General features: G+C 32.1%; 1 protein-coding gene across 1 annotated transcript; it reads right to left on the bottom strand.

Annotated features, from left to right (window-relative positions):
* Nucleotides 1-494: 494 nt before the first annotated feature.
* LOC128991959 (protein takeout-like) lies at nucleotides 495-17073 on the bottom strand. The gene is made up of 6 exons (XM_054415271.1): nucleotides 16964-17073; nucleotides 8266-8358; nucleotides 7550-7709; nucleotides 5580-5713; nucleotides 3138-3290; nucleotides 495-1234 (listed from the first exon to the last, which is right to left on the bottom strand). Exons 1-6 carry the CDS (start codon nucleotides 17028-17030, stop codon nucleotides 1083-1085), a joined length of 759 nt encoding a protein of 252 aa, XP_054271246.1. The 5' UTR covers nucleotides 17031-17073; the 3' UTR covers nucleotides 495-1082.
* Between the last annotated feature and the right edge of the window lie 1798 nt (nucleotides 17074-18871).

Here is an 18871-nt window from a genome sequence, read left to right as displayed (position 1 = left end):
AAAGAAATTGTAATATTTTGCGGTTTCAGTTTTACTGTTTGTTTAAATTTTGTGTAAACAAAGTGAGTTAGATGTTTATCTTTTCTCACTTAAAGTTTAATAGGCTATCTTTAACAGATATTGGTTTTTTCGGTACTTACGTATTAAACGGAGGCCACATTTTGTCAGCGCGCTGCGGCGGTTATGTTAGGTTGGGTTATCGTAAATATTATGTGTGTAGGACTTTCCTCGCTTCGTTATGAATCGATACCAGACGAGTTATACTTTCTATTATGATAACCCAACCTAACATAACCGCCGCAGCGCGCTGACAAAATGTGGCCTCCGTTTAATACGTAAGTACCGTTTTTTCTTATAAAAATTATCTAGGACCTAAAAATTAATGGGAAAAGGCTGTGAAAAAATTGTCTAAGAGACTCTGATAGAAGTGGGATATGATTAAAGTACTTCATCTTAACCTAATTTATTTAGGAAGAAAATACAGTTTTCAAAAAAAGGCTTAAAATAATTTATTAGACAAGAATAGACTACTAACAAAGTAACAATACAAAACGGACATAAATCTCTAAATATCTACAAGAATAATGTACATTGGATCTACAAGAGAACAAGGAAATAAATTAAAGACTTTTAATTAGTAATTCGTGTCTTAGAAATATCCACATTTTTCTGATGAAGAATTTAAACATAAATGCTAGCCGGATTTGCATATTTGAACCTAAAACAATGCCAAAATTAACCAAATTTAAACTTCAACGCTAAACATAGCTATTAAAATAATTAAATTTTACATTTGTATTTAAATAGGGCATTGAAATCCAAACAATCAAATAAACTCAAACTGTAGACAATAACAACAAGCTAACAAAACAATCAGTTTGAATTATTCTAACAATATAAATTAATAAATTAAAAACTGATCCAAATTCTGTTATCACTTTGTCAGCGATACATCAAACTTTGCCTCAGTCCTCTTTTAATCTTTTAATCCCAATTCAAGAGTTAAAGAACTTCAAAGAGCGCCCAGAGAACTTGTAAGAGATACGGAATCACAGCTATTGACAGGGAATATCACAAGGATGTTATTTAAGGAAAATGTCGTCGTAGGGAACTTTCTCGGCTATGCTGTTGGTGATAAGCACGATTATTTGGTTGATGGCTTCAATAACAGCTGGGCCGAACTCCTTCAAAACTTCTCTCCAGTTCTCGTTCAAAAACGCGTTCATTTGTTCTCCTGGAAATAAAATTAAGAACATTAATATCAGATGCAACAACGAAACAATATGTAACAGCACGTGTATACAAGTAATCTCTACTTTTTACAATCCGAGCTAAAAATAGTGATGCTTTTATGACTTATAAATCGGAACCTGAAGTGTATACAGGCAAAAATGAGGTCATTTGGTACACGTGTGTAACGAAGTCTTCCTAGATACTGGGTAGTTTGCAATTATTACATCTAAATGCATACAGAGTGTCCCGTAGAACTGACAAAACACAAGAAATGATTCTATGGGTCAAAATAAAGAGAAAATAAGGAATATATTTTTTTCCAAAACTGCGTCGTTAACCAGATATCCGCCATTTTGTATTTTTTTACATACACATTTTTATTTTGGAATTTTTCAGCCGATCTTTATAAAACTTGGTATATAGGTTAAGGTAAAATACAAAAATGTTAGAACAAAAATTCATATTGATTCATCTTAAAATTAAAAAATGGCGGCCATTTTAATTTTTTAAACTTAAATTACTGAAAAACAGTTAATTTTATGAAAAAATTTCATGTACTCTTTTATTCAGCATTTTTAATTCCCTATCAAATGATACCATGTTTAAAAAGATCGATTAATAAATGCCTGAAATATTACGATTTTTAGTTGTAAAATGGGTTAGAATAGGGCAGAAGCTAGTCAGGTTTGCCCCATTTCACAACTAAAATTCGTAATATTTCAGAGGATTCTTGTTCGATCTTTTTAAACTTGGTATCGTTTGATAGGGAATTTAAAATGCTAAATAAAAGTGTTCTTGACATTTTTTTTACTACCCGTTTTTGAGTCAATTTAAGTTAAAAATGACCACCATTTTTAAATTTTAAGTTAAATCAAGATGATGTTTTAATAACATTGGTCTTTTTTACCTTAACCTACATACCAAGGTTTATAAAGATCGGTTGAAAAATTCCAAAATAAAAAGGTTTATGTAAAAAATACAAAATGGTGGATGTCTGGTTAACGAAGCGATTTTGAAAAAATTTCATTCTTGATTTTCTCTTTATTTTGACCCATAGAACTATTTCCCGGAGTTTGGCTGTTTACTTACGGGACACCCTATATTTTGTGCACCATATTCTGATTTAAACCCAAAATATACACTTTGGGTGTTAAATATTGTTATGTCACTCCTGAATATTACAATCTTGAATAAATAAATAAATGAATAGATGATTTTAATTCCATCAAAAATTAATAAATATGAGTCTTAGCTGCCAAAAATGAGCGTAACAGGGATTTTTTGATACGATTTTTATAGAGATACGCAAAAGTAGCATTTTAATTATTTATTCTCAGTCGAGATTAGGAGAAATTCCTTGACACAGGATCTTTTACTGTTTAATGTAATTTCTCAAATTGCGTACCTTAAAAGGACTACAATCAACAAAGTTAAATAACAATATTTCGAGGTTATAAAATTTTAGTATTGATATCCAAATATTTAATCGTTAGCTCAATGGTGTTACCTTATAAAAAACTACCAAACATAGATGTTATGTATGAGGTAAATTTAATTTATTATTGTTAATTTCATATTTATGTTTTTTTTCTGTTTCCTCGATTGAATAGTATTGTAAATTTTTTAATTCATTTTGCCAGAATGCAGAAATAACTAATTTTTACTTTAAGCAAATATATATTTTTATGACACAGACATTTTAAAATGTAAACAACCAATGTACGGTTAGATTAGGAAACATTATTAAATTACAAATACTCTTGGAAATAGTGACCTTAAAGTTAGCCTACAACTACTAAGATAAGATTATCTAGTCAAAAGTGTTCAACTTCTAATGTAAACAAAACAGAGAAAAAACATAGAGTAAATTCGAAAGATTTAGGTTCCAACAAAATAAAACTCACCTAAATTCTTGTCACCATTGAAGAGGTTGGTCAGCTTGATTTTGAACTGATCCACTTTAAAGTCCAGTTTGGGAGACTTAAATTTGACGTGGTCCTTGCCATCTTTGCCTTTCACCAGGTCGTACAGCAACCTGTATTTCAGATTCAGGTCACCTGTAGATAAAATAAATTAAATTACAATATTATTACAGTACAAGGCAATGTAAAAATATCATCCTAACTTAAGTAAATTCCACATTAGTAGCAAATGGTCCTAAGTTTTTAATGTGCTCCATCCATCTTCAAGATTTACAACAAGATCCCAAACTAAATCAAAAAATATTGAAGACATATAAAAGCTCAAGATTTTTAGAGGCCATAGTACTCATTGGCAGAGTACTTCAAGGATGAATGAAAATTGTCACTATTTTTTACAACCAGCGCAGTGACACTTCCAATAGGAAATCTTCAAGTATCAAGTAACTAATCAAGTAAACTAGGTAAGTAAGTATTTTGACTAACATATTCGTCCTGTTCTCAAAAATGATCATAACATAGAACCATTAACTTTGGGTACTGAAGAATATATTAGAATATATTGATCATTTCGTAGGCCAGCTGTAGCCAGCTTTACACTAAATTTGATTATTGATAGAACTAAACATTAACTCCCCACGTTAAAGTTGCCAGATTTTTTTTTCAGAATGGATCTAGTTGAAGTGGGCAACCGACAGATTACGCTGATATAAATTACTGATTTCTGTCGAATAGTTTAAGAACAACAAACTCTCAGAACAACTTATTATTTGTATGCCCCTTTTTACTATTTCAGTAACAACAAAATAAGGTAGAAAATAAAACTTTTAAATTGAGACACTAGCACAGTTTTTGACTGGCTCAAAGAACGATTTTATTTTTTTTTATATAAATAAATTGGCGATAGCAGGTCCATACGGATGGGACATCTACTCAAAGACACTATAGTTTAGTTAACCTACTATGGTAGTTTTTGATGGCGTAAAGGTTTATAAAGCAAATGATCATTTTAATTCCTTTTTTGTTTAATGTGATAACAAAATGTTGTATGGAAGAAAACAACATTTTGCAGCAGAACAATCTGTCGAGGGTTCAATTTAACTAATCAATGTTAAATCTTCGTACACTTTAACGGTCAGTGGCATCATCACTACATTCAAGCATAGGTTAAAGAGGCTCTACTCTCTATGACTCAAGGTCAACCGGTAAGAACCTAATCAAATTGTACATTATTTACAATACCAAACCAAAGACAGTAGTGCCTATTAACCTATCGGTTACTCTATTGTCTTTGACCAGAAGTTTCGCGTATTTTACAACGGGCATTCTCAGTGTAAAGGCTGAGACCTACCTCGCCACTGAGGTTGCCACATTGTAGCATGGGGGAAGAAACGTCCGGTAGTGTAAAATAATGTAAACATTGTAAATAAGTGTAAATAATATTGTTCACCTTTCATCAACCTAACCTAACCCAACCTAACTTACCTAACCTTACCTAACCTAACCTAACCTTACCTTACCTTACCTAACCTTACCTAACCTAACCTAACCCAACCTACGTCAAGTAACAAAATCATCATAGTATGTAGTGAAATAAAACATACCCCGATTTTAGGAGTGCCTTACATTTAAAACCTAGAGACTATCATATGGTAACGTCATAGTATATTGCATAACAAGAGTAGAAAGTCATTACATATTTAAGACCATATATTTGAAGTTCGAGATTTATTGAGCACTTTTATGGTCAAGAATATGTATGACACTTTGAATGTACTGACACTTTCACGCGTTTTGAACGTTACTTTTCGCTACACTACAAAGACTATATAATTATCTTCTTAATTAAAACAGAATTTGAGAATTTTTTTTTATTACAGTTAGGAACATTAAACAACTTTTAGCATTGTCTAGATTATGCCTTCTAGAAGTTGATATTTACATTGGTTGTACAGTTTTGGTGGTAAATTGAAACAGTTGGCCAAACAATAAAAAATCTTTGTTTGTTTACGTCGGCAAAATACAAAAATAGATAGTAGTCCATTCTTGTAAACAATAATAACAATGTAATGATGAGTTTTTGCAGGTGATAAGCATTTAAAGAAAACAGGTCATTATACAGTAGTGTAGCGAAAAAGTAATTTATTTAGAGGTTCATGATTTGTTTAAATCTTGCTTTCAATTACATGGACTTGAGTATAGAACTATCAATCAAGAGTTAAACCGGTACGTACAAGAATGTACAGCATTGATACATTTTTAATGACGATGCCGGGAGGCGAATCCGCAGTCCTACCGACTTTAACCATTGACTCACAAAAGTTTGAGACCGAGTCACCTAGTATCAAAGAGATAAGGTTAGTTTCCAACTTACAAATCTAACCATAACAGGTAGTCTGGTTTATACTAATACATTTAGGTACCTACCCAAAGTGAGGTCTGCGGTGCCGTTCCCCTTGATGGGAAGAATGAGAACTCTACCTTCCGTCGTGTACCTTCCCTTAACTCCAACCTTCGGGACCTTGCCTGTGAATTCGAACGTCTTCTTCTTCAAATCGATTCTGAAAATATCAATAAATCTTTGTAATTTAACACATTCACTGCCGGGTGTCAGTAGAGGTGTAGAGCTGTTGGTAGTGGTAGTGGACCTGTTAAAATTATTTTGAAATTTATTTCATACAAATTATACTATTTGTTCTGGTATTACACCTCTTGCAACTTTTTGCGAAGTGATTTTCTGATTAGGTTTGTATTTACTTTATGGCATATATCTACGTGAAAAGGTATTAATGTAATGCATGTTTGATATAAGAATAATATTTAAACGAATATATTATTGAGTGTTACTGTACAACGCACGAAAACGTCATTGATTTAATTGAATAAATTTTATTCTAACCACATTATGTTGTGAAATGATAACTTTTACACAATGTTTAGACTAACAAAATAATTGTAACAATCATAATTGCAATTACAATTACGTTAAATTAACCTGTTCAAGCCACCATAAATTGGTTTCGTGTTCTGCGTAAGAGATTTTACAATACTGTTGAAGCCATTTTATTGAAAATATGACCACGAATTTTTACCTTTTTTAACCTTAAAGACGTTATGATTAACCAAATGAGTTAAAACATAAATTTCGACATTAAATTATCAATACATAGGAAAGGCTAACAATTACTCTATTGGTTTTTATTTTAGCAAATTCCCATACCAATATTAATTTTAAAATTATTTTAAATCATTTAAAACAAATCGTCTATATTTCACAATGGTCAGAACAACACAATGGAAGCGTTTATTTCTAGGGAGCCACGTCCAAGATTATTTCACCATAAACTAATTAAAATATCACAATATTCAGACGTGAGAAATAGTTTCTACTCTAACAATAGCAGTGTTGATGTGATTGCTACGAACATTATACTGACATTAAGTGTTTGTTGTTTGTAATTTGTGGTAATTTGTCAATTACGGTTGGCTAATACTCATTCTGATCGAGTAGATGGAAGATTTTATATATTTGTGAGTGTGTCTAGATTCCTACCCATCCATTAAAATACCAATCAAATAACACTACAACATTACAGAATAACAATAAGCTGGGTTTTAAAGTAGATACTTTGTATGGTTGAACGTTTGAAAAATTCGGAAAGCTAAACAATAGATACAAATTGCTATACATTAAAACTTTATTTAATTTCTAGAACTTTTTTTGTTATTCTTTACAGAACATTGTTTTAAATCGTTCATTCTAGGTGGGATATCTTAGACATTTCAATTTAAGGATTAAACTCTGCTAAGTCAGGATAAGGGTTGTTAAGTTGGCCCAGCTGTCCGATCATTGGAATAATGGTCCTGGCTAATGAAACAGCTGGTATTCGTCAGTACCAAAGCTACACAAGGCATCTAACTCTATTCTACACTCATATCTGGGTTAAAAAACGCCCCTAGTCAACATGTCTAGGTGGGGTCCCCATCTCAATTGATAATGATTTTTTTCCTAGGCACGAGCCTGAGATTTCTTTTCACATTACTTCAGGCTAGATCTAGCGGTTGCGGCATTATCACTTAGATAAAGTCCATTGGTGATTTGGTGGGATTTGAACCCGAGACCTCAGCCACCGCAGTACCACGCTCTAAACACTAGATCAGCTCGCTCCCCCACCTATGTTTGTGTCTAGGTGGGGTCCCCATCTCAATTGATAAATAATAATAACAAAATAAAAATAGGACTTAAAGAGGAAATATCCTTATAGTAGTCGTTATTGCGTTCTTGAGGAACAAGCTATCATGCACAAGTATATTACAAAGGGATATGTTAAGCTGACTAGGTAAGTTTGTTTTGATAGGCTAGGCTAAAATGTTGTGTTATAGATCTAGTTACTCACTTTGCGTCCTTCAACTGAAGGTCCTTCAGGCCGGATATTTTACACTTGTAACAGGTAAATGTGATTCCCAGTCCTCCGCCTCCCTTCTTGTTGGCGTCTCCCACCACGACCTTCTCTATCTCTAGGGGGTCGAGCTTGGGTATGCCGAGACTTTTGTCGCCTGCCCAACAAAATACATACTTGAAATGCCGGCGCATTGAATAATTATTCGAGGCAGAGTAACATATTGCATTAAAGAGTTGCAATTACACCATACACAACATTTGAGCGCACCTGGACGCATGTTGCATAAAACAATTGGTCGATATGACATTTAACCGCCTGGCGATCAAATGTCATTTCGACAAAATGGTTTATCGTATTAACTATTTTTTATAACCCTTAAAACATTCATTTTTTAAATGGAAGTTTTCTTTATTTTTAAATTAGGAAGTAAACTGGAAGAAACCAGTTAGTAAAAAAATATATGTTTACATATTTTTAAATATTTTTTACATATTTTTTTATTTTTATAACATATTTTTCTTGCTATTATTTGTGAAAGTAGTGAGGTAAGAAAACCCTTAACAGATCTATATTTCCTAAATTATAATAAGAACTTAGGCTAATATATCCTCGAACATATACTGATATATATATAGTATATACTGAGTACCGAGTATATACTGATCCTAACGAAATAGTTGTACTCAAGTCACATTTACTGAATTTCTCACCTTGAATCAACGATGGAATAGCAGCTTGTCCATTTTTGACCGCACATTCGTTGAGTTTGGGATCATCCTTCCTACAGGCTTTGATGTAAGAGGCTGAAAAAGAAGAGCAGTATTTTATTCCTGGTCTTGAATAGGCCATAAATAGCATATTAAATAATAATAAATTTCATATAGGCTAAAAGCATAACTAGCATATAATAAATAGTACACTTCATCATAAGTCCTAAAGTGACTTTTTCGACAAGAACTCAAGTTTAACTACCGCAGGCCGATGCTGGGAAATGAGTGATGTCTAAAAATGCACTTCTATTTCATGTGATGAACAATTTCTTTCGTCATATTTTTTGCTAACTAAATCACAAAACGATAGTTTCGTAAATTGTTAACTTTGATAAAACAGTTCCCAAAATTAATTCCGTCTCATTTTATTGTGTACAAACTGTTATTTCCGCTATTTAAAGGCGATAGTTATTTCTCTGCCAACACAATAACAGAGCGGAATTCAAAATGGGGTGGATTTCGATGTTATTGTAGTGAAAGATACAATAACAGGACAAACATACACAAATAAACGGTATCAACAAACTGACACATTTTTCTCCCATTAGCTTGTCAACAACAACCCTTTCGAGCGGTGGGAGTAGCTGTGATATTTGATGGGTAAATTCACAGCAATTGCAATAATTTTTGAACCGTTGTTTCTTCTGCATTGGGGGTTGTGCCATTTTGTTTAGAGTTTAAAACATCATAGAATAGTAAATTTTGAGAAAATCGTTAACGCAGTTTAGGTGAAAATTGGATTTTCCATTATTTGATGGGCTTTTGTGGAACAGTTACCGATAAAAATAAACATTTCAAAAACATTAACACTCATGGATACATACCCTGAAGTTTGTGTTAACTTACCAATTTTCATCAAAATCGGACCACATGTGTACTCTGTACAAAACCAATACTTTCTCAATCTACCAAGTATGTATAGGGGAGTAATAATAAAACATGTGATTCAATAATAATTTTTATCAACCGGGACTATTTTAAAACGTTTTTATTAGCTCGCTTTCTTGTCCGGTACAAATTTTGCAATCAATTTTATACTAACTTCCCGATGAGCTAGAGACTTGAAACTTGAAACATAGCTCACAAATGGAAGACAATACAATATTATATCATTTAATTTTCATATTTCCCTTGGGCTACGTCCCACGGGCTTGTTTTTATTAACTCGCTTTCTTGAAAATTGTGATACTTCCCGAAGAGCTAGAGACTTGAAACTCTGAACCATAGCTCACAAATGGAAGACAATGCAATATTATATCATTAAATTTTTATATTTCTCTTGGGCTACGCCCCATGGGCTTGTTTTTATTAGCTCACTTTCCTACAAATTTTTATATCAATTTTAAACGAAGTTCCCCATGAGCTAGAGACTTGAAATTTGAAACATAGCTCACAAGTGGATGACAATGCAATATTATAGCATTTAATTTTCATATTTCCCTTGGGCTACGCCCCACTAACTTCCAAATTTTCCATGTTTACATTTTGAAAGAATGTAAATACATCAATTAATTAATGCCAGCTGTAAATACTTAAATTTGACAGTTCAAAAAGCAGAGGTTAAGAGGTACAGGTTCTGCTCCCAAGAGATTCTTTATACAACAAAATAAAGATAAATAATCTGATTGCAGATATAAAGGTGTTTGTTAATAATGTCATTTGTTTTTTATTTAGTATTCTATAAAGTAAACAATAAATTAAATACATTAATATATTTATAGTTAGTAGGTAGGCCATACATACATTCAATCTAATACATAATTATATGAAAAGAAACTCAAATAAACCTTAGATTTCCCACATGCCTCTGTCTTAATCTGATATAGATGCATGAAATAGATTTAACATCCACACACATTAAAAACTAAAAAGTAGAAAATAATTTATAAATAAAAAACTTTTTTTAAAACAAAACGTTTTTAAATGCACTAAAAAGTAGAAAATAATTTATAAATATGTGGAGAGTATAAATACTTGTAAGATTTAAAACTAAAAACGTGGATTGCATGCAATTGATAATAATACATTAGTTCAATAGGTGAAGGTAAAATTGTAAATTATCTATTGCATGCACCCCGCGTTTTTCATTTTACATCTTACAAGTATTTATACTCTTCACAAATTTATAAATTATTTTCTACTTATTAGTGCATTTAAAAATGTTTTGTTTTAAAAAAGTTTTTTGTTTATAAATTATTCTTCCGTAAAATTGGCGGACGAGCAAACAGAAAGATTTACAACTGATGTCCTCGATTCCAGCTGATTTTTTTGCCCTACGTAGGAAAAACACAAGACCCGCAGTGCATGTTTTGATTGCTTCATTATGACGGGATGGTTATTCATATTCATAACATAACTTTCATGTGAAAAACCCACACCACCACACTTCCTTGATATGATGACCTTGACCAGCTGATATTTATGGCTTTGCCGCCAAAAGAGCAACAAACTGTGGATTGTGGATGTTTCTACCTCAATCGCACACAAACACTTGTAGCAATACCGAATGACGTGCGGAATAGGAATAATACAGAAACCGGTTTGGCATCTAGACTTATTTGTTATGCATTTTGTTTATCACTTTATCAACAGCAACATAACAAACCTATGGAATAATACTGGCGTACTATAAAATAGTAAGTAAATTTAAAATATTGAAATAATAACTAGTATTGTAAAGAATCTAAATGACTTACTTTTTAAATATTTTTATATGGTTTACGAAACTGAAAGGTAGGGAACTAGTTTTAATTTGTTGGGTGGAGCAGGCGAAATTCTTTTAAATCGACTCAAGTTTTGCGACAAACAATCGACTTGTCGATACTGAAGTTTAAATCCATCATTTTTTATCACGTTCGTAAAGATTTAAGAATACATATTGAAGTAGTATGGTTACAAACTGACTAGTTTTTGTATATTTTGTAGCTCCGGATTTTAGTTTGTTACTACGGATATTTTATTTTAGTTATACGTTCTAACGGCTTAAGCCAATACAAAATCGAGAATGGGTAGATGAGTAACTAGTATCGTATATCTAGAATAACAAATTAAATTTGGTTGCGACAAAACAAAACAAAACACTAAAAAACTCATACGATAACTCAAAAGAATCAAACAAAAATAAAAACAATAAACAGTAAAAATTGGAATTGTTTGAAGTGTTTTTTGGAGTGTGTAGTTTTGAAGTGATACGCTAAAACAGTCGCTTTATATGGAAAAATAACCAAAAATACTGCTATATTTTCATCCCTTCGTTTATAAAATAACATAAACCTTTTAGAAATAACAAAATATACACAATCAGCAAGAATTATAAAAAATCCTAGCTCCATATGAATTAGCAGTTATTAACTAATTACTGAGTTTCTAGGTTGGATAAGGAAATAGATTACCCCTTGAAGTGAACAGACAAACCATATCTCACATCGTTTATCTAAAATTTACAGGAGTTCATATTTTGTTCGTGGTAAAATATGGTTTCTCTATTTCTATTTTTGTTACAAAAACTGTCCAAATGCAACATGTTAATATAAAACACTAACAAGTTGATAACACTTATCTATAACTTGTTCCAAATCACTAGTTCCATCCGAACTACTAAACCATCCCATGACAGAATCACAATGAATATCCCAATCTGGTAAGGTATTACCCTGATTTTATCAACCAACAATCAAATACTTCGCGGCTTCCTAGTGCACGTAGATTATTAGGGTGAACGCGGAAGTTTGGTAGGGTGTACAGAATATTAATCGGCTGTGAGGGCCAGGGAGTTATCCTGGATGACTTCCTCTTCCCTCTGAGTACCCAGGGTCGTCGGTCCGGCCTGAAGTCGCCGAAAGAGGGAGTTCATAAGATGGTATTGTGACTTAGTTACTACTGCAGTTGCACAATAAAAATCACTAGTGTTCCATTTTACTAGCAGTTGAGCTCTCTAAAATCCCCCCTTATGACGAAGAAATTAAAGAGTATTTTTCAAACTTATCTTTTTGTTAAGACAATATAATAACGTTGATGAGTTTAAGTTTAATTTAAGGAGGATTTGTGTGAATGGTATGAGATTCATTGTGTAACTTTGTTACTGAATTAAATTAGCCGTTTCTACAGCAAGGTATAGTTTGCTAAAACCCCAATGAACAGAGCAAAACATTTTAAAGAAGTTTGCTACATAATGTAGATCGGCCAAATGCTCATTTGTTGAATTAACTTGTCAAAATAAAACTTATGTTTTATTTACGTTGACTTTTGTATTAGGATTTTGATAAAACATTATTTTTTACCTAACTCTTCTTGTTTGTACTTAAAGTTAAAACTTTCAGAATTTCCTCTGGTTCTATTATTTTTTCATTTGAACCAGAAAATATTTCACTATTAAATCTAAGTATACACAAATTTCCTGAGATAGCCTACAACCAGTATTCTGCAGTAGTTAGTATGTATCTCACAGACTTGATCGAGGTGTCACCTTCTGGCGAAGGGTGACGTCATTGTCATGCCGGTAAACGTACGTCGCAACCTTGACCGTGACACGGCGAGGAGCGATGACTGAATGGAAAACAGTTCCTCGTATGTAACAGTGACTAAGCCGTTGCAACGGTTATCGTTTGAATAACAACTAGTGTTAATGTAAACAGTACTAGCTTATTTCGTTAGGATAGGCCTTTTATAGGTCTTCGTTGGATGAGGTTTCTATCATAAATCTTACAGTAATGAAAGATAAATTCTCCAAAGTTCAGTAAAACATAAGGTATCCCAATAGTAAAATATTTCATAGAGATTTTAAACTAAGATACGTAATGTTTTGCCCAAACCTAATACTTGTGATTCAAGAAGGGCGCAAGTAAATAACAAGTATCAACAATTTCTTGAATTATAAAAAAACGCTATTGCATCAAACTTATGTCAAATTAGTTTTTTCGAACAAACGAAAACATAATTGTTTAATCAAAACCCCTAAGCGAAGGACTTTCTTACAGTCCAACCAAAGCTAAATTCTTGGAAATGTAAACAAACGACTTGTAAACATTCTGATATTTCAATATGCCTATTGGAAGAGCCTATTGAAAAGCCTATTATAAGAAATGGAAATACTATCAACCAAGGTCAATTCAATCAAGTATATAGATACAGTAAATGTTATCCTTAGAAAATCTTGGACAGTTTATATCTTACAAATTGTGGAAAGTTGAGGATCGTAAAAGAGTAATTATCCAACTCAAAATAAAAAGACCAAAACATCGTTTGAGGCGGTCTTTCAGTAAACAATGACTTGTTTGCTATGACCGTTCTATCTGGGCAACTAACACAATGTGATCTAGCTGAAGTAGAGAATGGGATATCAGAATAAACTTAACCACATTACTTATCTTCAAACGTTTATATCTAAAGCCAGAAAATGTTTAATAAGCTATGATGTTTGACGAATAAAAATTTACTTCATTCAAAAAGGAAACCCAAAAGTTGTGCTTTTGTAAAATACTATTTTTTATCAGCAACTTTATAATCGTGCTAATAACATTAAAAATGATTTATGGGAAAATTGTATATCCGTGATCATACTAAATATAAAATTATAAGTTATTGTAAAGAAAACACCCTTTACCTTCGACCGTTTTTTAAAGTAGCCATTTCAGTCCAGTTCTTAGAATTGAAAAGTTTCACTTTACAGCTGTTTACTTTCATATCCGCATAGTTTCATTTCATATCCGCATAGTTTTCTCATATCCACACAGGTAACGGACCAATGAGGTTCAAGTATTGAGAGAAAAGAATTAAAATTGTAATGCTTCGAACGTCAACTAATCAGCTGATCAGCTGATCAGTTGACCAATTTAATTGTTGATCCGACTTGTTCATGTTGATACTCGCGTATTCTTAATTAAGTTGGTGGAAGTCCAAAAATAAATGAAATATTTGCCGAATTGTTCCTGATGCAATATTATTTATGGTAAGAATGCTGCTAGCAATGTAATATCATTGACTATGAATCCTTAAGGATTCATAGTCAATGGTAATATTTAACGAAGTTTAACAAACACGTAATTACAGGAAATCAGCTGATTATACAACAAGTCGTTGCATCACTTTCAGTGGCAATGACAATACACGAAAACATAACCTCTCTAAAAAGTTATCAGTAGTGATTGTTAGTAATTAAATCCAGATTGATAGTAATTAAAAAATGGTCGTAGGCAAAGTAGTGTACGCAACTCGCGTTAATAGTCTTTACGACACTCGTAGAAGTTTTTAAGGCACTCGCCAAGGCTCGTGCCTTAAATTTTCTACTCGTGTCGTAAAGACTCACTTAACGCAATCGTTGCGTAAACTACTATTACGTTCATGGGATATGAACATTGTAATATTATATGGTAAGATAAGAGTGAAAATTGACCATTGTAGCAGTAAACGATATCACCACTTATTCTATTAAGCGTTCTTGAACTAAAAGTGAGTTATGGTGGCCATTGTTATTCCGATGTTTATGTCAATATTTGTACTCAACAGTCATTTTAAAATATCATATCAGGGAAAGTGATTTAAAAAGAGCTGTCAGCAGAAAATAAAAATAAAATTAAATTGTAAATTTAAAGGTGATTTACAGTCGACTATAACCATAAACCTATCTGTCATTGTTATTGTTGTTTTACTCGCAAAGCGCATGCGAATGTTAAGATTTGTACTAAAACAAAGAGGTTGACTAGGCTGCGTGTTTAAAATAGATAACTGACAAAACCAAATGTCTTTTTCAGAGGATTTACCAGTAAACAATAGGTCATATTGTTACCTGAAATGCAAAAACTGTTTTTGAAAGTTAAAAGACTTAAATAATTTACTTTGACAAAACTGGATGGATAAAATTTATTTATATTCGTGATTCCATATATTTTTGTGATTTCGTCTATCTTATATACTAAAAAACTTTTGAAATTCTTATGACAGCTAGCCTGACCATATTACTAGACCGAATTACACGTGGTTGGTGCCAAATTAAAGATAGTTTACTGTAGATGTGCAGAATCCCTTTATAAATTAAAATAGGCTGAACAATATGCACAAATAATGAATTTGAAATTTAAAAAAATTAACTTGGGCCATATGGGTTGCCATGTTGGTGACGAAATAACAAAAAAATATAAACATAAAATCAAAACAAATTGAAGAAATTCCAACCACATGTTTTATTTACAGCAAGGGGTGACAATAGAGATGTTTGCACAATACAGTACATACTTTTGGTCGAGTTTTTGACCACGGGGTGAGCTCTCGTAAATTATTATAAAAACCTTACAGCATTTTGTTTCATGGTAAATTAGATGAGATGAATGATATGAATTAAAGCTACTGCTTATCGAATGTGCTAACAAATCGATGGTTGATTAGTTTAAAAAGGCTATAAATTTGTTTTCTTAGTAAAAATTGATTAGTTTAATTTTTTTACACCACTAATAAACAATATTTTTATCACTTCACAAATCATTAAAACAAATGCTTACCTCATATACTAATTTTTACTGAAACTATAACTGATTTAAATGTTGGACATAGTAGTGAATTTGTTATTTTGAAATTTTGAAATCGTCACCACATTATAAGTAGATCAATGTGTATTTAAGTTCATGCAAACATCGTGGCTTAGTTTATACTTGGTATTTACGGATAGTTAACTCTCAAACTAATCTAAAATTAATGATCAATTGAAATTGTATTTACCAATAAGTATTTGTCTCATTATAAGACTTCATTGAAATACTATTTTTGTCTTGAACAGAAATACAGAAAAAATAATAAAAGCGACTCAATATCCAATAAGACCTATGAGAAAATTGTGCAATAAAAATAATCTAAATTATGGATTAATTTATACTCAGTAAATTTAAATAAATGGTTTTCCATTTAGATCACCTGTTGAATAAATGAATTAATCGATATGCAAAGAAGTAAAGTAGAATATTTAGTTGGGCTGGTTTAAAATCGTTCTTTAATATGGATTGTTAAGTGTAAATTTTTAAGTGTTTTATTTTTTAGAGACTGAAGTATATTTGATCAATCTTATGACAAGAAACACTAGTTGCATAAAAATATTATTAAAAGGCTTTACTACATTCTTTTTTACAAAACTTGTTCAGTATATTTTACCTAACGGAGTATGTTTTATCTATCATTTTACTACAAACAGTTTTTAAGTAAAAAAAAACATTTCAGATTGCATAAATAGGTACTCAGGTTCAGGTTACACCTGCTTATAAGTATGTAAATGTTCTGGAGGCTAAAATGCAAAATAATGAATTAATTGAGTCATACTGTACCCTTAAAAAATATGCTTTATTCTTTTAAATAGCTCAACATGTTAAAATATACAGATATAAAATATGGTAAGATATTTTCCATCCAAGAAAACTGTTCTTTGCAATTTTTCTGTGTGCATAATGAAAATGATCCTAAATAAATGCACTTTATTCATAGACTTCCTTTCTGGCACAAAAGTAGAGGATTTTACTTTTTTATACAACACCCTATGATAAATGTGATAAAATAATAACCTACAAATTTATCCAAACTATCGAATTTTAAATATTGTTTACACTTTTTAAGCCCTATTTCTGAAAGCACCCATATTTTTTTATTTTAAAATACTCACGTAGTTTTCCAGCGTCCAAGGGGGCGAAGGCGGCTACAAGCACGACGAAGGCGAAGGAGGTCCTCATGCTGTGACCTTGACAGACCTTGGCAACCGGGGTCCACTGGGCGACTGGGACGCTGACAACACCGCCTGCTTATATAGCGACCATGACCTTGCGATAGTGCTATCTACCGGCCGGCTCCTAGAGCAGTATGTGCAGCCCTAGCCATATAGGGGCGAGGGTAGTTTTGTTTAAGGTAATGGTTTGGCAAAACCCATTATTTCGAAGAGATGGAAGGTATGTTTAGATAGGTGTAAGATTATGTTGTTAAAAATCGTATTGTTTAAAAAAATTCCAAAATATGTTTATGGTTTGCACACTACACTCTTCCCTCGTAAGGGTGATAGGTACGATGTACTCGTAGATAAACTAGCTATGGGGTTGATAAAGATCATCTTATTCTAAATACCTCAAGAGTGGAAGATAGTTCTGATGTTTGGTTTGGCAGAAAGTTAGCTCTTTTCTCCTAGGGCTGAAGTTAAACTAGTTATATGATCATGGTTGGCGTTTAGAACCCTCTCATTCAAAATATTTCGAAAGTGGAAGATGATTTTGGAAATGAATTTGTAGAAATTTTAACCCTAAGTCGTAAGTCATGTTGTAGGAGTAGCAAGAATGCATTGGTTAAACTGTTGTCCTTTGACAACATAGAGATGGTTTTGTTTAGGTTTATGGTTTGGACATGAGTGATAAGTATGTTACCGTTATAGGGTTAACTAGTGTTAAAAGGTATATCTTATACAATATACTTGGAAAAGGGCAGATGGTTTTGTTAACCCTTTAAGATCTATGGTTTGGAAGAAACTTCAACCCTTGTCCTTTAGGGAGAATGGGTGCGCTTAAAACTTGTTTCATTTAAAGATTAGTTGGTGGTTTGGCTTATTCGAAACACCTCGTAAGTGAACATTTTTGTTTCTTTATGTTTTGTCAGAAATTTTATCTGTCATTTTGCAAGAGTAAAAGTAACCCTATAGTTGAACTAGTTAAATGGTTGATTCGTGGTAATTGGGAGACGACTGAACCATACACAGCAAAACACTTTCATCCATCGACGTTTCGGCCTCAGTGAAGCGTACCATCTTCAGGACGCCTTGATTTCCTCATAGTTGACAAGTCAAGTGACTTCGCCTGTAGACCACGAATGTGCAGTAAGTGACGCGGAAGCCTATCCAGGAAGAAAAGTTGAAGGTTTGATTGGCGTTAAAAATACTCTTATAAAAAAATTAAGGATCGTTTAGATAAGTTTGTGTTTTTGCAGAAATTGTAACTCTTATTTTGCAGGGATTGCAGGTAAGCTGTATTTAAACTAGTAAGAGCATTGGTGTGTAAACACATGCTACTCTAAATGCAAAGTGGAAGATGGTTTCGTTTATGTTTGTAGCTTTACAGAAACTTCCAATTTATCTCCAGGTGTAAAAACCTCTTGTTCAAAATACTTCGAAAAGATAAGGTTTTGTTGGAATTCATTTAAAGATCAAGTTCATGGTTTGGCATAATCTGGTTAGCTTATCGCATATGAGTGGAAGTTACGTAGTTTCGTTATAAGGTTTTGTCATGTTAACAAAATCTCTTACAAAAAAATACTTTAAAAACATAAACAAAAGAACTATTTTTAATCCCTACTTAGATTAACTAGCAAATCTTAAAAATGACTTAAACATTTTTTCAGTTATTCCTAAATTTATTGTTAAAGAAAACTTTTAAACATCCTCAAATTCTCAATACGAAATTAATTGTCAGCTTTTTTGACAGATAAGTAATTTAATTATTGATCTCAGGTTCATGCTTTATTAAAAAAATGGGTTCTAAGAAGACCTTCACAAATCCGAATTGTGTATTCTTGGATATTAATAAGAGAATTGCAG

The sequence above is a fragment of the Macrosteles quadrilineatus genome, unplaced genomic scaffold (genome assembly GCF_028750875.1).
Source record: "Macrosteles quadrilineatus isolate MER2022 unplaced genomic scaffold, UCM_ALF_1.0 Scaffold_4__1_contigs__length_99947679, whole genome shotgun sequence".
Taxonomy (NCBI): domain Eukaryota; kingdom Metazoa; phylum Arthropoda; class Insecta; order Hemiptera; family Cicadellidae; genus Macrosteles; species Macrosteles quadrilineatus.
The sequence above is the reverse complement of the archived record's forward strand: the minus strand, read 5'-3'. Positions and strand labels throughout refer to the sequence as shown.